Source organism: Eublepharis macularius, chromosome 1 (assembly GCF_028583425.1).
Source record: "Eublepharis macularius isolate TG4126 chromosome 1, MPM_Emac_v1.0, whole genome shotgun sequence".
Lineage (NCBI taxonomy): Eukaryota > Metazoa > Chordata > Lepidosauria > Squamata > Eublepharidae > Eublepharis > Eublepharis macularius.
Window position 1 is genome coordinate 135,258,211 of NC_072790.1, and position 25,694 is coordinate 135,283,904.

Genomic DNA, 25,694 nt, shown 5'->3' on the forward strand with positions numbered 1-25,694 from the left:
CATCTTATTACTTATTTTGTCCTTTTGGGGGTGGGGTCCATGTTATATTTCACAGCTCCCACGAGTGCTCCTGAAAACCTAGAAGTTTTGCCAATAAAAGGCAAAGCAACTTCTGTTGCTGCAACGTGGGATGCTCTTTCAGAGAGTGAAGGAAGAGTAAAAGGTAGGTAGAAATTCAGTTAATATGTAGTAGAAGAAATTACAGTTTCTTCAAAGCTCTAGACCAAATTGCTGCTGAACAAAAATGAGAAATCTGTATCTTCAATCCTGACATGGGTCACTGTCTAAAGTGCAATGTGTATGATGTTGCTTGAGGCCTTAAAATCCTGCCGCTATACCTTAAAGTAAAACTGTACTCTGCTATTTGGTGGCTTGCAGCCAATCTGAAATAACTTATTCTGTGATTAATGGAACACCGAAATGCTGGAAGAGTACAGTTCTACTTTCAGCTGCAATGCTTTTGGTTTCTGAGGGATTATCTTCACCACAGATCTAAATTGGTTAAATAGGCATTTTCCTCTTCGTGGAGATTAGTAGATGCTTGTCCTAGAGGACTTGTATTAGGGATCTGAATTTGTGTAGCACCTTCACAGACTACATTTTAGGATTGATACGTTTGGTTCCCATGATCGATGGGCATGCTCCAAATACCCTGTAGGCAGAAAGGGAGGGGTTGCAAGAATCTACAGGGAAGGAGAGGGTGGAACTGTTGGGGGTTGGCAGGGAAATTCTCCCTGCCTGAGGCATGTAGAACAGGAGTAGTGGGACTCTATGTCAGTGGGATGCTGGAAATTCCAGGGCTGGAAATACCTGTCCCATGCCTTCCATATCCACCCCCACCCTTCATTCCCTGTTTCTTCATATGCATGGGCTTGATGGCATTCTCCCCTCCCTTTCCATGGTGTGAGCAGATCTGTATTGTAGTTGTAATTTTATTATCAAGTATTTTTTTAAAAAATAAGTCATATAATTTCATTTATTCCATAATATTTTTGTTGGAGTTAAATACACATTTTTGTTTGTTGCCTTAAGTAACTCTGGTTTCTGGCTTTGAAATCATGGAAAGACATGCCAAAATTGAATATGCACTGATGCTTTGCCTTTGTCAGAAGGTTATTTTTGTCCAAATAATGCTCATTATGGAGATTGCATGCTTCATATACTTATTGCTATTGGGCACTAACATAATGTACTGCTCAGTCTTCTGAAGGTTTGGTACAGAGGCAGTTTCTTATTTTTCAAATATTAGTTTTCTCCACCTCTCTGTATATCATTTTCCAGTCATGTTGATGCTGGATATCACTTTTTAAAATAAGTCTGTCTCCTACAGCTTCTGCAAGACATTTAGTCTCCTTTCATTACCATCACCAAGGAGGAAGGCCAGGGAAGAAACTGATGCTTAGAGTCAAATTCTGAAGTAGTCATTCTTTTAGTACAGAGCAGTTGTGGGAAAGTGGGATTCCCATATTCTTTTTGGATGGGTGAGTTGGAGGAAGGACCTAGTTATAGTCTCTTACAATAGGCTCCATAAAAACCTAGCTCTGGATATTCAGAGAACTTGATACACAGATTGTTATAAAATAATAATAATAATAATATTCAAGTGCCAGTTTAAAGAAACCTGAAAAAGCCCTAGCTCAGGAGATGACTGCTGCTGAGGGACTAAGGCATGAAAATTATGGGGAAGCCTGCCACATGGAAACCCCATTGCCACTGCATTATATCAGCAGCAGCAGTAGGGAAACTACACAAATCTGTTCCTGTGTGGGAAACACTCAGTTCAGACTCTAGGTCTGGGCATGCTTTCCCATGAAGAAAACCCCCCTGCATAGATTACTTTATATCAGAAAGAAGCTTAGGCTAGAACTTGTCTCCCTAATATATACAGTCATGCAAGTTTTCAAACAATTCAAACTAATCAACCAATCACACAGAGAGGTTTGAATATGCATTTTAATAATTATAAGATATTGCGTTGAGGGTTTGTAGAACAAACATTTTTAATCATACTAGGATGTTTCCCTTCTGATAGAACAGTATAAAAGAAATCCTAGAAGCTATTATACTGTCCTACATGTAAATGTTGTATATCTAGATTTACATTTCCATGTAATGTTGTGTGAAAAGACTCGTAGTAGGCTTACTTTACTCTAGCAGTGCGAGGGCTGCTGTAGTGAGGCAGCTTCTTACAATGCTGAAGTAATGCTGAGAACCCATGGGCCTGTGTTTCTCGCTTCTCCCCACTCTCACTTTGCCCTGGTTTCCTAGAGTGGTGATACTGGAGTTGGAAAGAGACGAGAAGCCCCTGGGATGGGGGTTGTCCTGTTACTTCAGTGAGGCAGAATGAAGCCGCGTAGCAATGAATTCCATGTCTTTAGCTTGGCATAAAATGATGATCATAGTTTTGATGCTGAAACTATTATCTATCAGCATCTTTAGAGTTGTAACAATTGAGGTTATATTGTGTGATGTTACTTCTTAACTACACTGTGTAGCTATGATCTTGGGAGCCCTTTGTCTTGTTTTTAAAAATAGCTGATCCGTTATATTGTGTATGTGTATGCAAAATATCTTAATGGCTGTGGTAGTGAAGTCTGGGGCATTCATTTATATATTTTTGGACATCTGTGTCTTAAAAGGCTGATTAAATGTTTGTTCAACTTACTGTGTATTTATGTCTTTTATACCCCAGCTGTTGACTTGACGTGCATTGACAGTGTATTAATTTTAGTAATGCACGTTCTAATTCATCCTACCCATACAGTCTGTCCGCTGGAAACAGGATTGTTTTCAGTTTCCTCCTTCCAACCGTCTGCCAAATCATTTCAGAATACATTCTCTCATACGCCCCTGCTCTCAAGCCCTTCGGTGCAAAGTCCATTACCTACCCGGGAGAAACTACGTCTGCCATAGTGGATGATCTGGAGCCTGGGGAACGCTATATTTTCAAAATTCGTGCAGGAAACAGGAGGGGGCAAGGTCCTCAGTCTAAAGCCATCAGTGTTGTTTTGCCACCAAGTAAGCATGACATCTTTGTGGTTCAATCTACCAATTTCTGTTCTGTCCTTTTATAACTCTATTCCATTAATACTTTTTGGATTGTTTTGGAATGATGCCTTTTTATTTTAAGGGCTCTTTAGTAAAATGGTAAGTTGCTTGTCTAAGGAAGTGTACATGGACAATCTTCTAATATATGTAGCAGCAAATACGCATCTAAATGACATTTACTTCTTAAAACAAATGACTTAATGTGGAATTTGAGCTTAAAGGAGAGAACTTCTGTCCAGGGATCTGAATCTACGCAGCGCCAGATCCAGGTGTGCGGGCGCCCAGGGCAAACCTTGCCCGGGTGCATGCACACGCGCTCCCGGCACTGCATGATAATGTCACTTTTGTGACATCACCACGCAGGGCGGGAGCCATGCCCGCCTGCGCGGCAAGCTGGCCGCTCCAGCACCTGGTGAGCCGTGGAACTGGCAGCGGCACGGGCGTGTGCTGGGGCGGCTGGCTGGCTTGCCGCGCGTGCAGGACCTCCCAGCCCTGCGCTCACCCACCCCATGCGGCAAGCCAGCTGCCCCAGCACACGCTCTTGCTACCGCCAGCCCCGCAGCTCACCAGGTGCTGGGGTGGGTGGCTTGCCGCGCGGCCAGCTGAGCGTAGGGCTAGGAGGCCCTCCGTGCAGTTAGTGTGCCCCGCTGCCCTGTGCTGCCCGCGCGACAAACTGGCCGCCCCAGTGCACAGTGAGCCGTGGAGCTGGTGGCGGTGAGGGCGTGCGCTGGGGCAGCTGGCTTGCCGCGCTGGTGGCTGAGCGCAGGGCTGGGAGGTCCTGCGTGTGGCAAGCCAGCCGCCCCATCGGCGGGGCTGACGAGGGTCTCCCAACCCTGCGCTCAGCCTCCCAGGTGGCTGGCAGCCGCGCCCGGTGCCCCCTCTTTGGCGGCGCCGGGGGTAGGCTACCCCCCCTGCTCTCCCTCGATCCGTCCCTGAATCTACAGAAATCTACTATTCTTTTAAAATTTCCTCATAAGATATATTTATGCTACTTTCCCTAATGATGGACCATTTAATCCTTGTACATTGGTTCATGTCTCTGTGATTCAGCCATTTTGTGTTAATTCCCAGGGTTCAGTTGCATGGCTAATACGATTTCTTTAAGTCTCCACCTTTGGGAGCAGCAAGATCAACTGCATAGTGCCATCATGTACCTTACAATAGATTTTGCACACTGTTTTTTATTATTGTGATGAGTGATCATGCTAAGCAGTAGCAAACGTAATCTGTCTGCAGAAAAATCACTGAATTCTAAAGCATGCAGTGAACTGAGAGTGAAAAATGAGTTTAGGTAAAGTACATTAAGATTCTGTGTAGAACTGGAAAATTCCTCCAAATTCTTTCTTTAACTTTTGATGGCAGATATTATCTATTCGCTTGAATGTTCAGTCATTTTCAAATATTTGATGTCTGTATAAGACATGCAGTGATGTTTTATTTCAACATTTGACTTTGACACTTTATTTCAGTACACAATATCTGACAGTATTTTACAGTTTGTGGTCTGTATTTAGTATCAGAAATAATTTGAGATGTAATATTTAGTATTTGACAGTACTGTTTATGATGCTTCAAATCTGATGCCTGACAAACTGAAACAATCAAAAGATACTAGATTTCTTGTGCTCATATTTTAGCTAATATTTCATATTTAACATTTGAATCCAAATTGAAATTTTGCATACTTGTGGCTATTCCTTTCTGCTTTAATTTCCTGGCTCTGTTAACAAGCGAAGCAAGATTGTAAATTCAGGATATGTACTATTGATTTTTATGAGGTTGATAATTTAAATCATGGTTTTGGTTTGCTGACAGATTGGATTTCCTTAGACAATTTTTTCTGGATTTGTACTTTACTTTTATAGATATCTGTGTTAATGTAGCTCTTTTCCCCCCCAGCCAGTATACGTGAATTGAAGTCCAGTCAACAAACAAACACTGAAGATGTGTTGGAAATTAAAACATCTGGGAATATTGAATCATTACCCTCTTTGCAAACCTATTCTATCTTGTCTGAAAATACCTCTAAGCATACTTCAAGTCATTCATCTAGTTTCCCTCATGGAAGAGATTCAGAAAGTCCTCTTTCTGACTTCAAGAAAAAATTCTTATCTGGTAGTGGGATCCCACAAAAAACTCAGCAGCCCTCTAGAAGAAGAAAGGAACCGGAAATTGATTCTCATTCAACAGAAGGCACTGGTGACCATGATTCCTCCAGTGGAACAAAAATACAGTCCAAAACTCAGGATGTTAAGAGCAGCATTAGGCCCCATTCCTCTGTCAAACCTTCACATTCTGTCCTCTCCTCAGGTAGAACACCTTTTAGATCACGAACACCTGTAAGAACTGGGCAGATAAGTACTGACAAGCAAAAGTTGTCACCATCTTCCTCCTTACCACACACTTCCATCTCTTTATCAGCATCTTCCCCTCCTAAATATACAGAACGTGAAACAAAGAATATAAGGCATGACAGCTCTAACCATCATTCTTCCCCTCAAGTCACTTTAGATAATCTACCTGATGATAATGAAAGTAATGATAAAACTGATAGTATGGAGAAAGAATCAGTAATGTCTTCTAACACTCCAGGAGACACTCATTTGATTTTAAGTTCAAATCGACAGCCCTCTGCATCTCAGAAGGTGATTCATCCAACCAAAGTGCTTACTCCTTCGGTATCATTGAAGTCTTCCGTGTCATCTGTAGCTACAAATTCCCAAACAAATCTCCACTATCCCTCTAATAAATTAGTTCCCTCTAATACCAGTGATACCACTAGAAAAACAGAAGAAAGAGAGCAAAACCCAAGTTCCAGGCCTTCTTCTCCTCAGAGTGGGTCGCTTACAGCTGTGCAAAGAAAATCTCTTTTGAACTCCAATCGCCACACTTTAAGAGATTCAAGGCTAGCCACCTCTGCTGTTTCTGCTGCTGTTACCCATACTTTACCTCACTCATATGGCTCATCTTCTGCTAAAACTAAGCCTGATAGAAGAGATGGTTCTAATGACAATGACAATGAAAACAGTGAAAATAAAAATGAGAACAGACAAAGATCTTTATCTCGATCTAGTTCTAGATCACCTTCAGTCCAACCTGTACCTGAACATTTTAATTTGTTCAAACACAGACCAGCTCTCACTGCTAACCGATTTGCAAACAAAGCTGGTAGTACTCAAGTTGCTAGGACAAATCTTTCTAAAGTCCCCTCCTCTACACCATCATCAAAGGTGCATCCTCAGTCTAGTTCACATCTAACATCTGTTAATATTCACAAATTTAATTCCAGTACTGATAAACGTAAGGAACTGGAGGGTGAAGATGAAAATCCTCTACCATCAACTCCTCACCATGGTTATTCATCATCTTTTTCTCGGCAGTCTTCTTCAGTAGACTACTCTAGAAGGAGGAGTTCTCTGACAGAACAGAGAAATCCTCAGGTAATTGTACCCACTGAAAAAACTAATCCAACAAATGTAAAAGAGGAAAACTTTAACAAAGAAAGGGAAAACACAGATGCAAAAACATATTCTTCACACAAAGACTCATTGTCTTCAGTATCTGGCCAGTCTCCATCATTAAGCAGAATAAACCATCGCTCCAGTTATAGTACTTCTCATCGGTTAGCAAATGGCCAGAGTACAAGGTCCAGAGGCTCAGCCTCCCCTGCTGACTCTTTGTTAAGGAGATCTATGGAAAAGTCAACTCCTTTACAAATTCCTGTTTCAGAGGACCAACCTGATGATCTAGAGACCAAAGATGATATGTCTCCCAAGTTGTCAAAAAAAACATTAATCGGAAGTTCTCATGATTTATCACACAAAACACTCCATCCAGAACCAAGCTATTACCCAAAGACAGTAACTGATCAGTCACAACACCAACCCTCATTAAATTCTAGAAGCCACCTCATAAGGACTTCCTTCCAAAATAATGAAAAATTAGAGGATGAAGAAGGTGAAAGCTTAGCTGAAAACTATTATAAAGAAGTACTGAATAAAGAGGAACAGAGAGCTTCTGCTTCAATACCTACCAAAGATGTTTCTTCTAGAAGAATATCAACATCCTTATCTCAGGAAAGCACCAACTCCTTTTTAAAGCATTCCAATCCTCAAGCTGGTAAATCAGGTGAAAGAACCACAAATCGACGGGAATCTTTAACTTCCTCCAGAGGATTAAGCTTGTCACCAGAAAAGCCTGTTGCGTCTCAGGTTATTGCTTCTAATGAAGACACATTGCCTGTGTCTTTCCATCAATCCAAGTATGTTCAACCAGACTCTACCTCAGTTAGTGCCTTAGCCAAGGACCATCAGTATAGTAGAAGGATTTCTTTATTGTCAAAATCATCCTCAGCTACTCAGAAACAAACTCATTCCTCAGCACCCCACTATCAGTCAGGGTCCAAAGTCCCTACCAGAATAGCATCCCAAACAGACAGAAAATATGGACTCTTCCAGCCTACTCCAACAAAAGTTGAACTTTATCCAAAAACAGCTTACTCTAAAAAGCATCAGTCACTTTCAAACAATGATAATTACGAAGATTATGATCAGTCAGAAACAGAGGAAAATCCCACATCATCTTCAGTGGCAAGATGGTCATCTCCTTCCATTTTTAGAGACAGTAAACATATGAAAAATAATGTTGCTAATGATAAAAATAAATCACCAAGCTCAATTTTGCCACACCAAGTAAGAATTCCTGATGAATATAAAAAAGAAGAGGAGATGGAAGAGGAACGCCCTACCTCCAAAACATCAAATGCTGCACCAGTGGGTAGATCTGCTTCTTTAACTTCCAGGTTTCCCCAGTCTCTGAACAAATCAAATACTTTGCCTAAAATAAATTTGGCTTTGCCACACTCCTCTGGATCTGCTTCTGTATCTTCTCAGTTTCATCCCACTCTCTCTGTTTCTCCAACACATTCCTCATCTTCTCCCTCAGTGTCCCCCAATCAACGAACACAGCACTCAAGATTATCAAACCCTTCTCAACGGCAGCAAACTAGAATTTTTCATAGACAAGGTAATGGTTTTTTATGGTTTCATTAATGCTTGTTATTTGAAATGCCCCTCCCCCATTAGCTTAGTTTACAAATATTTTGTCAAAAGAAGTTCTCAGAGGAATTTGCTATGAGGAATTGATCTGTCTCATCTGTCAGATCTAATACCTCAACAGAAGTCTTTTGGTACATTTCCTGTCCAAACTTGTTAGCAACCTGCCAATTCTACCATAATTCCTTACTGGTGGGTGCCAATTCAGTATCTTAGGAAAAACTGCAAAGGATAATTTAATTTAGTATGTGTTCTGGTAGGTCAATTGAACCAAGTTTATTTATTAGATGCCATTGAATACTGAAGCATGTAAATGTATAACTTGCCAAAACAGGGATAGCAAAACCCCAGGTGAAATTAATGTTTTGTGTAAATAAGCCTGAAGTAAAATAGTGGAACAGTTGCAAAGAAACTGATGATGGAAATCAGTGGTATCAGTGTTAAGTGAGGTTACCAATGCAACCAGCTTATGCCTGTGGAAGATAATGAGACCAATGTAATGTACATTACTTTTCATATGTCACTATTAAAAATCAAGATATTTATGCGGGGCTTTTTTTCTGGGAAAAGAGGTGATGGAGCTCAGTGGGTTGCCCTCGGAGAAAATGGTCACATGGCTGGTGGCCCCACCTCCTGATCTCCAGACAGAGGGGAGTTTAGATTGCCCTCCTCGCTGCAGCACGGAGGACAATCTAAACTCCCCTCTGTCTGGAGATCAGGTGGCGGGGCCACCAGCCATGTGACCATTTTCAAGAGGTTCCGGAACTCCATTCCACCGTGTTCCAGCTGAAAAAAAGCCCTGTATTTATGCAAGTTGATTTTAACTTGCATTGCATCAAAGATCCTACTGTTTTTTAGGCATCAGGCCAAAACATTTTTTTAAATCACTTTCAATTAAGGGATTAATATTTTAACTATTTTTCTGGTATACTTCTAGCCTGAGAGTTGTTTTAAGAGACACATGTTAAGCTGCTTACAGTGCAACCCTGTGCAGAGTTACACCAGTCTGAACCTAGGCTGGAATAACTCTGTATAGGATTGCACTGTTAGTGTTTTATGTTGTGTTTATGCTCTGAACAGGTTTGTAATGCAGAGTTTTCTTAACTTTCAGTAACTTTATGCTGTTTGATCATAATCTGTAAGTCCCCTTGAACAGGTTCCCCAGTGAGGCAACATAGAACTTTTCTGAATGACTGAATTAATTAACTAATTAAAGTGTGTCCTGTGACGCATTGGCTGGTGGAAGAAGGCTTGTTCCATCAGCAGAAGGGAGTCATGATGAGACTCAACCTATATGTTAATGTTGTGAAGTGTAATTCCTCTCATTGCATCAGATGATGAAGGCTGTATGTTTTGTGCCTTGTATTTCAGGTAATGGTGGTAGACCCAACCTAACAACAAAACTGGATCTCAATAATAAAATGACACCTGGTGGTAATGGAAAACGAAATGGACAGAGAATAATAAATGGTCCACAGGGAATAAAGTGGGTAGGGTGACCTTATTTGAGTATATAAAACATTTGCAAGATTTAATTTTATATTTTTTCATATTGATGAACTTCTCAATCTTCATGTTACTTTTAGGTTGTAGACCTTGACAGAGGGCTAGTGCTTAATGTTGAAGGAAGATATCTCCAAGATTCACAAGGAAAGCCTCTCAGAGTAAAATTAGGAGGAGATGGGCGTACTATTGTTGGTAAGTTGTATTATTTGATTGATAGACTCTGGACACGAGCAAAGCGAGAGTTCTTCAGGTAAAAAGATCTCCTAGGTTAATTTTCACTCTTATTTCTCTGATTAGCTGCACATAGCTCAGCTAAAGAAATCATACATCATATAACTGACAAATGGGGAAATTTGCCTTGTCCATAGATTTTTTTTTATTGTACTGATGTATGCATTATATCCACATACAATCTATACTTCATGTACATATACATATAGAATAAATGTAACTATCCATACATCTAATACAGACTTGTTTCCCCCCTTTTCTCCCCCCCTCCCCACCCCCAAGAGGAACGACCACAAAAATCATCTACTTTATATCTTTAACTATGAGCGCACACTCTGGAGTTTCGTTAGTATAATTTGGTTGGTCTCTCCTCCTCTTACCCATCTTATATATCTAGACAATTTCTTCCTTATCATTAACGTCTTATTTTCCCATGTCTTATCCTGTTTTAGTATCAATAGAATGTCTGATTGGATCCATTCATATAAATACCAATTCCATCTTTCCAAAGTCCATTTAGAGGCATCTTTCCATCCAGACGCTATTACAGCATGAGCAGCTATAATCATGGCTTTTAACAAGTGCTGTATGTTTTCCTGTACTTTATTATTCCCCCAGATGCCCATAAATAGGATCTCCCCATTTAAATTTATCTCCACATCACAAAGCTCCTTCACCTTTCCCAATATCATTTGCCAGAAGACTGTTACTTTAGAGCAGGGTGGATTTGATTTAAATCAAACTGATTTAAATCACGATTTAAATCACGATTTAAATCACTAGTCATTAAGGCTTGATTTAAATCATAGTTTTCTACATAAAGACTAATTCTTGCTGGTATAACTTTAATATGCAAGTAGATGCCTGCCTTACCGATAGGTAAAGGAACTTCATTAAAGTATTCCCAAACTGGGTCTCTTTTACGGCCTGCTGCCATTATGTTTTTTCCTCCAAGGAAAGAATGTGATAAACCTCAGGTCATACACACAAAAGATCCAAAGACTTGTGCAGTATTGTGCTCAAAAAGTTTCACTTTCATTTTGTACTGCTTGCCCCTCCCTCCTCACACTTAGTTTATTCTTGTGCAGATCTATTCCACTCCAAACAATCAGAAAAATATTGTTTCTATTCACTGGACTTCTTGAAACTTAGCACTGGAGGGGTTGATTCTGTCTTCATAGGTTTGTAGAACAATAGGATTAAGGTCTTTTTCTCAACTCTGTTCATGTTATAACATTTTTGCTGTGAAGAAGAGGCATGTGATCTCTGCTGAGCTGACACAAATTCAGTTTTGAGAACTGCAAAACCAAGCATCTGTGATAATATCTTGTAGGCAGAGAAACGGCCCAATAATCTTACAAAAACCTCTGGAAGAGCATGACATTGTGAATGGATTAATGGAATTTATTTACCAAAAAAATTAAACATATACAGCCTTATTCTACATAATTAAAAACTAATATTTATTTCATGATGGAATAACCTTTGGATGGTAATATATTTTCCTCAAAAAGCATTTTATTTAAAAAAATCCAATTTAAATAAAAAAAATCCAATTTAAATAAAAAAAATCCAATTTAAATTAAAAAATCTGATTTTTTAAATTTTTTTTAAAAAATCATAGATTTTGATCCACCCTGCTTTAGAGCATTCCCACCATAAGTGAGTATAGTAGCCTTTTATTCTATTACAATGCCAACATTCCGATTTCATTCCCTTGATCATATAGGATAATTGGGAGAGAGGTCTATACCATTTCAATATTACTTTCATCTCCAGTTCTTTAAATTTTTCCATTTTTATTACCCTTATATCTTTCATTAATTTATCTATCTTCTGATCTGTTAATTTTAACTCTTTCTCCCATTTAGATTTTATCAACCTAATCATATATTCTCTATCCTTATTCATTAAATTATATAATTTCCTTGCTATACCCTTCTTATTGACAGCCGCCTTGTCCATAGATTGTTGCTTTATGTCTTTGTATGCATATTAGTTCTGGTTTTAATTGTTGTAATAATGTATTGTTCGTCTTTTTCATTGTTTTAAAATGTGAGCTTATTGTATATGTTTTAATTTGTTAGCCATCTTGATGGCCCTTTGAAGACAGAAAGGCAAGATACAAATTTTGTAAAAAAATAAAATAAAAATACCTCTCCACCAGGGGGTTTGGATAGAGATAGATAGAGCTGGATGTCATCTGCATATTGATGACATCCAGTTCCAAAGCTATGAATGTATTTCTCCTAAAGGCTTTACATAGAGGTTGAATAACATAGGGGATAAGATTGTGCCCTGTGGAATCCCATAAGACAACTCCCACACTCAAGATAGCTGATCTCCAGTTGTAGCCTTTTGAGTGCAGTCCACAAGGAATGATATAAATCAGTCCAAGGCACTACTCCTGATATCTACTTCTTTCTTCAAGCACCTCAATAGGAGGCATGGTCTACTGTCTCAAAGGCTGCAGATAGATCCAGTAGGAACAATAAAGAGGCATAGTCTTTGTCTATATTCAGACAGAGGCAATTAACTAAAGCCACCAGAGCCATCTCTGTCCTGTTGCCTGTCCTAAAACAAGACTAAAAAGGGTTCAGAGCACATGAAGTTATCCAGGAAGACCTGGAGTTGGTCAGTGACTGCTCTTTCAATCACATTTCCTGGAAAGGGAAGATTAGAGACTGGCAATAATTGACCGCATCATTTTTGTCTAGAGATAGTTTTAGGATCTTGAACTGGCTGATGCAATAGTTGTAGAGAAATAATTTTTATTGCTGCTGTCCCTGCCTCTTTTTAAGTCTTCCATTGGACTGTATAGCGCTTCATAGCACACTGTCAGATTCAGTTCAAGTTTCCCCCCAGCATCTTTTTAGATATTTTCCTTTCTAGATAACTTACTTCTTTAGGTCACCTAGCTTCTCGGTAAATCATGGAGCTGGTTTCCAGCTGTCTGTACTTTATGGTCAAGTGGTGAGGTCAGTGAGAAGCAATTCTGTCAATAGCTTCAAGGAGCTTCACATTCCAAATTCCCACTACAACCTCAACAGAGTATATAATCAGAATTCTAAAATCCCACAGAACATTTTGGAATGCAGAAGGACCCATGAGCTTCTGTGGGTGGATTATTTTAACTGGTTCTGCTTTTTTGTGGGGCGCCAGTACCATATTCACCCTTGCTTCCAGCACGTAATGGTCAGACCACGGTTCAGGCCAAATCTCAAACCTCAAAATAAGAACTCTTGTTAAATGCTCCGTAGGGGTGTGCAAGAAAAAAATTCAGATTCCAGAAAAAAGTCGGAAATAGTCAATTTCTGAAGTGACAAGCCACTTCGGAAATTGCTTATTGACCAGCTTTGGTATGCTCTGTAAAGATGTGGAGCACACCGGAAAGTTTTTAAACTTCCAGCCCAGCTGTCACTTACTTCATCCAATGGGGGGCGGAGGAGGAAGTTCCCTCCTCCCTGCCCATTCTGGAGAGCGGGAGGAGAGAATCCCCTCCCCCCCTCCCATCGGGTGAAATAAGTGGCAGGGCAGGAATTTTAAACCTACACTTTTCTAGCCGCTTGCAAGCGGCTAGAAAAGTGTAGGTTTACAATCCTACTCCTGCTCACTTGGCCTACTGCTGGAATGTCCAGGGAATCCCCTGGCCCCTTCAGCAGCTGGCGAAGGAAGCTATGGGGCTGCAGGCTTAAGCCTGCAGCTGCGCCGCAGAGTGCTGCTTTTGCCCGCTACACAAAGGGCCAGGGAATCCGTGACCCCTTCCACAGTGGGCAAAGGAGGCAATGGGGCTGCAGGCTTAAGCCTGCAGCTGCGCCGCAGAGTGCTCCCTTTGCCCGCTGCTCAAGGGGCAAAGTAATCCCCTGACCTCTTCTGCAGCCAGCGAAGGAAGTGATGGGGCTGCAGGCTTAAGTCTGCAGCCGCGCCATATAGCACTCCCTTTGCCCGCTACACAAGGCGCCAGGGTATCCCCCGACTCCTTCCACAGCAGGGCAAATGGAGCACCCAGCGGCAGGGCGCAGGCTTAAGCCTACCTTCCCCGTTGTGCCCTTCACTTGATGCGAGAGGGACGACAGAATCTTCCCGCCTCCCTCGCACCAGGTGCAGCAGCCCAGCGGTGCCCACTTACCCGATGCAAGAGGGATGAGAGAATCTCCCCGCCCCTCTTGCATTGGGTGCCACTCACCCAATGCGAAAGAGGCAAGGAAATTCCCTCAGCCGTTTCAGACCGTGCAAGTGAGCGCCTGTGGCGGCGAGGTAGTTTTCCCTGCCTCGCCAGTGCACCTGCTTCATCTGGTGTGAGAGGGGTGAGGGAATTCCCTCACACCGGGCAAAACAGGCACTGAGGGTGCTTTAACACCTCCTCCCTCTAGCTGACTAGTGCTAGTCAGCTGGAGCAAGGGGTGTTAAAGTGTAAAGCATTTCACCCCCTGTTCACCCCCGCAGGCTGGACTCAGCTGCTTGTCAGGGAAACCCCTGACAGGCAGCTGATTCCTGAGGTTCAAATGCCCCTTTCCGTTCCGCTGCACAGTGGCACGGAAAGGGGCATTTCACCCTCACAGGCTGGACTTAGCTGCTTGTTGGGGAAACCCCTGACAAGCAGCTGATCCAGTGGTTTAAATGCCCCTTTCGAAGCGGCTGCGAAGCGGCAGGGAAAAGGGCATTTCACCAGTGCAGGCTTGGACCAGGCGCTTGTCGGGGAGATCCCCCACAAGCAGCTGATCCGGGTTGAAATGCCCCTTTCCCTGCTGCTGCGAAGTGGTAGGGAAAGGGGCATTTCATGCCTGCAGGCTTGGATCAGCTGCTTGTGGGGGATTTCCCAAATTGCGCACCCCTAATGCTCAGCGCTAAATATCCAGTTCAAGGTGTGGCCTCTTTCACATGTTGGGCCTGTCACAATTTGAAAAAGGCCCAAAGAAGTCAAGCATGCTATAAAATTGCAAACTGGACCTAGAAAGAAGCATTCAGCATGAATGTTGAAGTCACCCAAAACAATCAGTCTAGGTGTCTCAAGCACTACATCCAATAGCACTTCTGCCAGCTCAGAGAAGATGCTCACTAGGAAATTAGGTGGTTGGTAAACAAGCAGAAAGCCTAATCTATCTTTAGTCTCCAACATAAAGAGCACATAGTCAATGCCAGCTCTAATTTGAACCAGGAGCCTGTGGAAGTTGACGGACTCACAGAGGATAATAGCAACCTTTCGTATCTGGCCACTTGTATGGAGTTGATGGAGCATTGCTTAACTACATGTAGTGAATTGTGACAGACACACCACATCATTTTCTTAAAGAGGTTGGACACATGTTGGTAGTGAGGGCAATCCCATTGTTTTAGTTGTACTCAGGCATCTGTATATATTTTTTCCTTTCACAGAGTCATTCTGGATCCCTTTTTATATTAACTGCAATTGAAGTAATAATTCACCTTGTTATGTTCTTTTAGATTATAAGGGAGCTCCAGTAGTAAGTCCAGATGGTTTGCCTTTATTTGGACATGGACGATTTAGCAAGCCTTTAGCAAATGCACAAGATAAACCGATAATAAGCCTTGGAGGGAAGCCACTGATTGGTCTTGAAATGGTTAAGAAAACAACCACTCCATCCACAACAAGAACTACCACCGCCGCCACCACCACCACCACCACAACTACTACTACCACCACCACTCCTCCTGATCCAACAACTACTGAGCTACCCACAGAGAAACCATTGCCTACCTGTCCCCCTGGCAGTTATGCTGAGTATGATGAAGAAGGGAATCTTGTATTAGGCCTCAATGGGCTGCCTGAATGCAACTCTGAAGGTACTACTTATTGTTCTAGCTAAATAGTTAAACAACAATAGCTGTGCAGCAAAAATTGTGAAATGGGAAAGGCCTTTAATATTTTTATATTGCTTTGGAAGCACAGCAGGTAAGAAGCAGGATGCAGATGTCTCTAATGAGCTCTCATTGTGAAGAAAGCAAGCAGAGGCTTGCCCTTAGTCTTTCATAGCCGTGTGTGGTTTCCATTGCAGTGGTGAAAACGTTTGAATGTGTGTATGATTTTTCTCCTTTTTTGTTAGCAAAGCTGGAAAACAAATCAATCACACATTTAGACTTTTAAGCAAAACATGTAATATGTCATGCTTTGGAAATGGGAAAAGAACATACTGGATCTGAGGGGTTTTTATTCTCTGTGTTCAGAGTGGCAAAACTCTGAAACTCAGTACTAGGAGACAATATCAGGGGAAGGCCTTGGCCTGTGTTCTGTGTGATGGATAGATGGGTGGGTGGGATGGATGGACCATTGTTCTGATCCAAAAGGGTTCTTTTTATGTTCCTAGACTATATGTTCCATTTATCCCAGAGAGCCACTTGAAACAGCCTCTGCCACCATTGCTATAATATGTAATGCCAGTCTAGTCTTTTAACTGATATAGAAAGAAAAGAGATGTTCATTTATCATGTGGTACGTTATCATGGTGTGCCTTTAAACATTTGCTAAGTTGGTGGTCTGTACTTTATGGTCAAGCGGTGAGGAAAATCAACCCAATTTCCCTTGGATTTACAAGTATGGAAAAAAATGTCCTTATCACAGTCAGAACAATATAGGAAGGGAGCTGCTGTAGCACAGTGGTTAAGTGGTTCGGCTGTGAATCAGCACTCCACTGGTTCGAATCTCACTACTGCCATGAGCTCAGTGGGTGGCAGCTTTGGGTAAGCCACTCCTCTAAGCCCCAGCTCCCCAGCTGTATTGTGGGGATAATAATAACACTAACTTGTTCACTGCTCTGGGTGAGGTGGTCTAGAAGAGTGGTATATAAGCAGCGTTGTTGTTGTTATTAATTAGATGAATGACTGATCAAGTCGTTATGTGCACACTATGGACAATTACCACTTGCATGTGGATCTTTGAGAGGTTCCTTGGTTGCCATTTGTGATAAATAGACTTCTAGAGTGCTAAATATGCATTATCTTGTCACCACCTGTATTGTACCAGCTGTAATGTGACTTCCTTCACTGTAGAGTACCGCATTACAATATGACTACCTGTGTTTAACAGTTGGGTGAAGTACTTTCAGACCTTTCCTACAGAAACAACCACTATAAATGGATTTATTATCAAATAACAAGACTTGGGGCAGTAAAGAAGAGACTGATATGAAAGGACTGTGCAGCTGTTACTGAGCATGAAAAATGAACAAGAATTTTATCAGGAAAACTAGAGGACCGTATTTTCTTCCCTGCAAAATTGTACCACGTGAGTTATTGTTTGTAACTCGGTAATTATCCATTATCCAGTGAATTTTTTTATACATGTGCAGGAGTGTTCTGCCATTTTCCTCTCTGGGCCGCAGTGCAGACTGCCTTTTAAACTGTCTTCCAGCTTCAACACACTATGTGACTCCGTAGGGAAGGGGGTATAAAAATTTGGATAACAGAAAAGAAGAATGTCCTGTTTCCTGCCATATATATTTCTTTGAAACACAGACATCCTTACTAGTAATGCAATTAGTTACACTGCTTTTATGTAGCAGTCAGCGCTTTCTGTCCCTGCAATACTGAGCATGAGGAGCGAAGGATGGCCATTACTGGGTGGTTGTAATGGGGCCTTGTCGGTCGTGGCGCCACATCTCTGGTATACTTTCCCTCATAAGTGTTATCTGATACCTTCATCATTTATTTATTTAAAGCATTTATTAGCCACCTTTCTGCCTTCATAATTTATTTATTTAAAACATTTATTAGCAGCCTTTCTACCTTGGAAGAACAATCAATTTGGCACTTAGCTGCTTGACAAAATGTTTATTTTTTCATGCTTTTGGCTCAGCTGTTTTTTGGTCATGCTTGTTCTTTTATTCTGCTAAGATTTGGCTGTGGCTGGGTTACTATCATTGCCAAATGGTGGAAGAAAATGTCGTGCCCCTTTAATAGAGGTCTTGTGGGATGTAACTTACTTGGTGAAGCTATTGTGCCATGACAAGTTTCAGCTGCTCATTTCTTTACATTAGTCCTCTGTTAAAGGGACAGAACGTTTCCCTCCAAGCCTGCTGGCAGTGGGTTACCCTACGCAAACAGGTTTAGGTTAATTGATTCAGGTAAATTCAAATTTAGGTCAGATAAAACGGCCATTTGCAAATTTTTCTAATAGTCTTTTGATATATTTGTAGTATACAAAATACAGAGATAGAATTCTAGCAATATTGGAACAAATTGAAGATGTCATTGTAGCTCCCTCGGCACTGCTGAATATCCCACAAATCTGCTCTCAAATTTCTTGTCTGTGGTTCTGATCCCAAGTTTTATGTTAACTCTTATGGACCCATGGAGAGCCATTGAACTTCCATGTAGATTTCAGTCTTCAAAGCGTCTCTGTTTTATATTCTGTGTGTTTGTGTGTGTGTGTGTGAGAGAGAGAGAGAGGGAGAATGAATATGAAAGCATCTGTGAATATAATTTTCCATGAATTTCAAATGAGTCAATATGCATACAAAGTCTTTTTTACTTTCACGTCAGTGTGCTTAGATTCTCTCGCTAAATAATATTTTGAAATGTGATCTTTCTTTTTTTACAGTTACTACTTCTCCAGCTGCTCTGGCTCTAGTATTGCACTTCACACAATATCATTCATGGAATAAAGCAAATCTATAGAGACTGATGCACTGCATAAAAACAGCTGGGCCTTCTCAAAATTCCAAGATTTCATGGGGTTACTCTTCTAGTAATTCAGATGGAAATGTGGAAGGATGGTACGGAAGGCCTGCACCATTTCTGCTACTTACGCATTGACTCCTGCTTTGAATGCTATTCTATAAAGTCTTGGCCTTTCCCCCCCTCAAGTTTCACTGAACTTGGGCTGATTGGCTGACTGACAAATCTGGGACTGAAATGGGGACAGCCTTGTGAAAAAACAATACTTTCGATACCTATAGAGTGGTGCCTGAAGAAAGAATACAGCCTTCCTTTATGCATATTTTTATCCATATGCAGTAAATAAAAACCGGCTAATTCTAGAATTTTCTCTCATGGTGGAAAAATGCAGCAGCACATTCAGCAGAAGAATGCAGTGCTATTTCTCTGGAATATGATACATTAAGTTCATCGGACTTGGTTTCCAGACAGGCTCAGGAAAATATGGTGTGAAAAATGTTGCTGTGAGTCCTGCTAACCTTTTGGTTCAATTTCCTCTCTGTAGGACTTACAGAGATGAATTTACCAGACTTGGTACTTTTTTTACAGTCAGAGAATACATGGCTAACCCAAGTTCATGTGTCACAGAAACTCCAGACAGCTCAACTCTTTGAAGATCTATAGTCAACAAATCCATTAAGAGCCATTTTTATAACTGCTGCTATCATATTACTGGAAAATATAGACCTTTAAACTTGAGGAATAGTAATACGATTGAAAATATTAAAGAACTGATCTTTCCAAATTTCCTGAATATCTGAGCTTCAGTGATTTCCTGGCTTTTCTAATTTTTTTAAAAAAAAAAGCAAAACAAGGCATTCCTGGTAAAGCTAGTGGTTTTTGTGAATTCATTGCATTCAACGTTAAGTGGACTGCTGCCTGTTAGATGTTCTGCAACTCTACTGTGTTGATAGATGCATAGCTGATGGAGGCATATTGAATAAAAATGTGATTTTAATATGCCCTTAAGAAGGAAACCTGGCAATGCTTTTACAGAAGGCTTCTGAATAAACCACTTTTCTGTGTCTCCAAAGTCTGCTTTGAGATGGAAACTACATTTTTCAAGCTGCTGTTTTACAATTCTAAAGTATATAAGGGTATAACTGGAGGAATGGTAGGGATTAGGCTTAGAATCAGCACTACTATTCAGATTTTTTAATATACATTCATTTGATATTGAATATTGAGCTTGATCAGTATGTTGTCCCATCCTGTTTTTATCATGCATGAGATGACTGTTAATATTTTTCTAGCAGTTGACTAGTTCTTTTTTATGAACAGCAGTCATAAGATTTATGAGATACTGCTATAAAATCATGTGATAAATATTTCTAGGTGATCATATAGTCAGTATGTATCATATCTAGAATGATATTTTTTATTCATTACAATATAATTTGTTTTAGATGGTTTCTTTAAAAGGGGTTAATAAATCATGGGACGAAAGAGTGTCTGTTCATTGTTTGGATGTCTTCTTCCTTCCATAGATGTATTCTCAGGCCATGATGCTGATGTGATGGCAACTACAGAGTCATATGTGGTATATGATGAAGGTACAGATAGTGGACATTGCTGGGTTTTTTTTTTTAAAATGTATGGTGGGTCACATTCCTTCATTGTTCTCTTCCAGAAAAGTATTCCCTAGAAGCCCTGGGACCTGGAATACTAGTCCCAGCAAACAAACATAAATGTACCTGAAAAAGAAAACTTGGCCAACTGTTTTGTTTTCAGTATTCCCATGAACAAACTAGGTATGACAGTGGCCGATCCGATGCCTGGGAAGAGAGGGATGGAGTCCAGTTTATTAGCTAAATAGGCACGCATGGTTGAGAAATTCATAAGCCTCTTTTCTTATCCCCCCACTCCACTATCCTTTTGTGAGGAGAAAAATTCTATGGTAATGGTGGGGACAAATGATGGGAGAGATAAGCTGTAAATAGTCAGAGAGGATAGCGCTACCCATGTGCTCCTTTGGTTTTAAAATCTGGATCTGATCCAGCTTTCTTTCTTTGAGTACAACTGTGACCAGTCTGTGCTTAAAACTATAACTTGAATTTTCTCATAGTTTGGCCACAAGTTAATATTATTTACCGTTTTTTGTGTACTGCCCAGTCTCCAGAGAGTGCAGAATGATGTATATAGAGATCATCCCACTTTATTTGCACAACTCTGTCTGATTGGCTAGGCTGATAGTGGCTTGTCTGAGATCACCCAGTGTATTTCATGGCTGAACAAAGTCTTGAACTCTGATATCCTTAGTCTAAGCCAATACTTTGTCCATTAAACCACACTAGTTCCAGATTGCCTTACTAGAAACATCACTTTCCTGTTCTTTTTGTTGGAATCTAGCCACAATTCTTTGCTCATATTACCTAACATTTGTCAAGTAGCAGAGTATGAAAGACAGCTCTGTATCTACCCAAGAATTATCTAAGGTACATGACCTTTTGATATTTTGCATGTGTTATAGACAGTCAAATTTTGTCTCATATGAAACTCAGTTTAAAGAACAAAGTAGAGACACTTATTACTTTAGCAAAAGATGTGTTGTGATGCCAACTAACGTAATTGCCAGTCACTGTTCTAGAAAATACAACTATGGTTGGGAAAATGATTGGCTAACAACTGTCCTAATGCTTGAGTGTATGCTAGCACTACAATGAGCCAGGGTGTAATGGTTTGCTCTTTGTTTTAAAATTTGCCTTGGATCTTCAATTCAGCTCCTCCTTACATTACCTTAAACTTATATTTCAGGAGGGCTCTGGTCACAATGAAGAAAAGAGTCCAGTAGCACCTTTAAGACTAACCAACTTTACTGTAGCATAAGCTTTTGAGAATCACAGTTCTCTTTCGAGAATCACAGATTCTCGAAAGCTTATGTTACAGTAAAATTGGTTAGTCTTAAAGGTGCTGCTGGACTCTTTTCTATTTTGCTACTACAGACTAACACGGCTAACTCCTCTGGGTCACAATGAAGACTCTTTTTATTTCCACTCACACAGGGCTTCAGATGTTCTTTACCCAGGCTTTTACTTTAAGAACACCTTCCCTTTTTTGTTTGTGTGACCTATATATTGCTGCCTTCCTGACTCCCTCAAAAGGTTTTCACTGCCACCAAAGGCATTCGCCCTAGACCTCCTTGATTAACTGGTAATATAGGAAGGCTTGTTGGTAGTTAGACACTATAGTCAGTACATGAGGGTGGTTATGAAATAAAAAAGGATCTTAAAACTAGAATTTATTTATAAGCACGTATGTGCAGAGAATTGATTTCAGAATATTTCTTAAGCTTGATAAAACCCTCATCTCATCTACACAGATATACATTCAATTAGGCCTTTCTACACAGCTGCCTGACCTAGATAGACTAACATTTCTCTGAAATATGGAGTGATTCCACACACGTTGGATAATGCACTTCCAATCCTCTTTATAGATCATTTGGAACAGATTTTTTTGTGTGCAGAACAAAAAATCCACCTCAAACTATTGATAAAGTGCATTGAAAGTGCATTATCCAACGTGTGTGGAATCAGACTGACCAAGGCTCATACACTGATTTAGACAGAATTTCTCAGAACTCCACACACATTCACTGAGTTTCACAGAAGGAGACCCCTTTCAGGCTTCCACACAGTTTGCTTAATTTAGTCAGAATAATCTTTCTCTGAGATATAAAAAGACTGACTGAAAACCTTTCCCTTAGCTCTCTGCCTAAAAACTCCAGTTTCCCCTGCCCATTAGAGTACCACTACCATTGAATCAGAACAGACTCCATTTATCCATCCAGTCCCCCTCCTCATTTCCACAGAGGCCTGCATTTAAACTAGGCTTGCCAGGTCCCCTTACCCTCCCACCTTCCAGGAAGGACCTGGAGCTTACTGAGAACATTTTCCACACCCACTCCTGGTGCCAACACGATGACATCATTTATGAGAGTGACATTGTGCTGGCAGTGGGAATGCTCCTGCACTTCATGCCGGGCCAATTCTTTAAGAATCAGCCCATTTGGGGTCTAAATCTGCCCCAAGCGAAGCACAGGAGGATTCCCGCGGCCAACACTATGACGTCACTCCTGGAAGTGACTTGGCCCACCGCTTTGCCGACATGGGGATCCGTGGGACCACCTTGCAGTGGCTGGTCTCCTTTCTCCATAGGGACAGAGGATGGTGTTTGGGGAGCAGTTTTTGCCTTGCCACCCCTTAGTGTGTGGTGTTCCTCAAGAGGTGATACTCCCCAAATGATATTTAACATCTACATGCACCCCCCTCACCCATCTGGTGCGGAGTTTCAGACTGGGTTGTCATCAGTATGCTCATGACACCCGACTATCTGTTGATAGACAGATGGCCAGACTCCGCCCTGAATAATCTGGTCAGAGCTTTGGAGGCCATAACTAAGTGGTTGATACAGAGACAACTGAAGCGGAATCTTATGAAAACAGAGGTACTTCACCTGGGCCATGGACTCTCAGGCTCTGGGATCCGGCTGCCGGGCCTTGACAGGGTGCCGTTTGCACCAGTGCGAGTGGCGAGGAGTCTGAGCATGGTTCTGGATACTTCTTTATCAATGAAGGCCCAGGTCATGACAGTTGCCATGTGTGCATTTTTTCATCTCCGCCAGATCAGGCAGCTTGTCCCTTACTTTTCAGCCCACAACCTAGCTGCGGTGATCCATGCAACGCTCACCTCCAGGCTGGACTATTGCAACTCACTCTATGCTGGGCTGCCCTTGGGCCTGCTCTGAAGCTGCAACTGGTCCAGAATGCAGTGGTGCATGTTTTGACCAGGACTCCTTTCCAGTCACATATAACACCAGTTTTGCAACAGCTGCACTGGCTCCCAGTGGAATTCCAGATCAGGTTCAAGGTTTTAGTTTTAACCTTTAAAGCCCTTAACAGACTGGGACTGGCTTACCTATAGGACTGCCTCTCACCATGTATTCCCTGGAGGGCACTTTGCTCAGCAGAAAATCATCTACTGGTGTTTCCCACCCCCAAGGAGGTTAATCTCACCTCAACCAGGCCATAGGCTTTTTGACACTGGCACTAACCTGGTGGAATTCTCTGTCTGGAAACTCAGGTACGGCAAGAATTACTATACTTTTGCTGGGCCTTGAAGACAGAGATGTTCTGCCTGGCATATGGTGGTTGAGGCAAGTGGGCCACCCAATTGGCCTCCTGCCATAAGGAGGTCCTTGCCCCCCTGGTCTGCGATGCATCTGGCAGCTGGCCACCCCACCCTATGGGATCTTTTGATGTTGAGGGATTTGTATAATATGTGCGCTGCTGTGTTTTTACTAAATTATATCATCATAGATTTTATTGTTATGCTGCCTGTTTTTATCTTTTATATTGTACTTGTCAACATGATCCACTCTGGTCCTGTTCACGGGGAGAGCAGACTATAAATATAATCAAATAAATAAATAGTCATGCCCTGCCAGGAGCGTGCTCGTTATGGGCTTGCCCATGAGGTATTTTGCCTCCCTCGCCGGCTCCTTGCTCCTTTCCCCCCATCTTCCAGGTGAATGGTGGAGGGAGGCTGAGGCTGAGAGTGGGGGATCCACTGCCCCCACCAGGGAATGTCGGCCCTAATTTAAACCTACAGTAACAAATATTTTAAAAACCATATTAACAAGCAGAAATAAAATCCAAACTTTTTAGATGCAGAATATTACACGGGGCATTTTAAACATTGCACTCTTTAATCTATATTATATTAATAAGAACTGATGCTTCCCATCTCTTTTGCCTAGATTATGAGTTTTTTGAAACCACTTTGCCACCATCCACCACTACCACTACAACTACCACCACAGAAGCATTGTCTGAAATTGGCTTTCCAGAGTTCAGTGATTTTGGTTCTGATCCTCTGTCAAAATATGATGCTGCTGGGAAAAAACGCTTTAGTGGTAAGTTCAAAACTTGCTTCTTCTGAGCAGTAAAGTATATTCTCTCCTGTGTTATAGACTTATCATTCAGGATCAAAGAAAAGGCTAGTTCACTTGGTCATCTGTGATTGCATTTTATTTCTTACCTATAGAAATTAAAGCACCATATGAAGCTGTTTGGGGATATAGTGATAGGGCTCTGTAATGTAGGAGCAGCCTCCTCAACACCAGTCTGACTCCTGAAACACTGGATGAATGATTTGCTCCCTTTTTCATGCGAGTTAACTTATGTTCCCCTTTCCACCCCCTCTAAACAGATTCTGAATTGTCCTTGGCATTCCATTCCTCCTAAAAACATGCTCTATCTTCATCAGCATATTTTCCTTCTTCTTTATGATGTAATTTTTCCTGCATGCCTGAAGCATCTCCTGTATATGAAGAAACTCTTGTCTTGTCTGTGCATTGCTCTATTTATCTGCCTTGAAAGAAAACTTGATGGTTGAGAGCCTTTTATAAGGAACAAGAAGTAGATCTACAAATACTCGTGAGGGACATCTCATTTTCCCTTCCCCCATTATTTCTTCTTTCCCTTCCCTGAAGGACCCTATAACCTCTTCTCTTTTCCTACTTCCTTCTCTCCTTCCCAGTGACCAACCGACCTACCTTTATATGCCCCACCTGTATCTGTCTTGAGATTTCCCTCTTTTCCTCCCCCTGACAGCCTATCCCCAGGAAAACTCTGGCCAGGTTGCATGGTGCCAGTCACCAGGACAATCGGGGCTCAGTTGTATGGTGGGGAACCTGCAAGGATTTGTGGGGGGGGGGGCTTCACTTTTCCTTTTCATCTCCTCTCCAAAGTCTTTCCTCTTTTCTTTCCCCATTGCAGCATCCATACCCCCCTTTCCCCACTTCCTTCTCTCTATCCCACCCATCTTCTTTCAGCTCTCCTTCCCACTCCACCATTTCCAGCTATGTTTATTATTTATTTACTTCATTTATACTCCATATTTCTCCCCAGTGGGGACCCAAGGCAGTTTGCATCATTCTTCTCTCCTCTGTTTTATCATCACAGCAACCATGTGAGGTAGGTTAGATCGAGCGTGTGTGACTGACCCAAAGTCACAGACTGAGCTTCCATGTCAGAGTGGGGATTCAAACCTGGATCTCCCAGAACCAAATCTGAAACTAAACACTGTACCACACTGGATTTTATGGAATGACTCCTCTTGAACTGTAGCAAGCATGCAGGCTTGGATGTGACATTGTGATGGACAGGACCATTTTCAGCTC

At 41.4% G+C, this 25,694-nt stretch overlaps 1 protein-coding gene across 1 annotated transcript in view; it reads left to right on the forward strand.

Moving 5' to 3' along the window:
* Positions 1 to 25,694, forward strand: part of FNDC1 (fibronectin type III domain containing 1) — a 152,121-nt gene that overhangs the window by 86,979 nt on the left and 39,448 nt on the right. The window contains exons 6-13 of the mRNA XM_054978357.1: positions 56 to 163; positions 2,830 to 3,018; positions 4,948 to 8,073; positions 9,474 to 9,592; positions 9,689 to 9,800; positions 15,285 to 15,644; positions 20,000 to 20,065; positions 24,270 to 24,425. Of these exons, the coding sequence (XP_054834332.1) occupies positions 56 to 163; positions 2,830 to 3,018; positions 4,948 to 8,073; positions 9,474 to 9,592; positions 9,689 to 9,800; positions 15,285 to 15,644; positions 20,000 to 20,065; positions 24,270 to 24,425 (4,236 nt within the window). The remainder of the gene's footprint in view (positions 1 to 55; positions 164 to 2,829; positions 3,019 to 4,947; positions 8,074 to 9,473; positions 9,593 to 9,688; positions 9,801 to 15,284; positions 15,645 to 19,999; positions 20,066 to 24,269; positions 24,426 to 25,694) is intronic.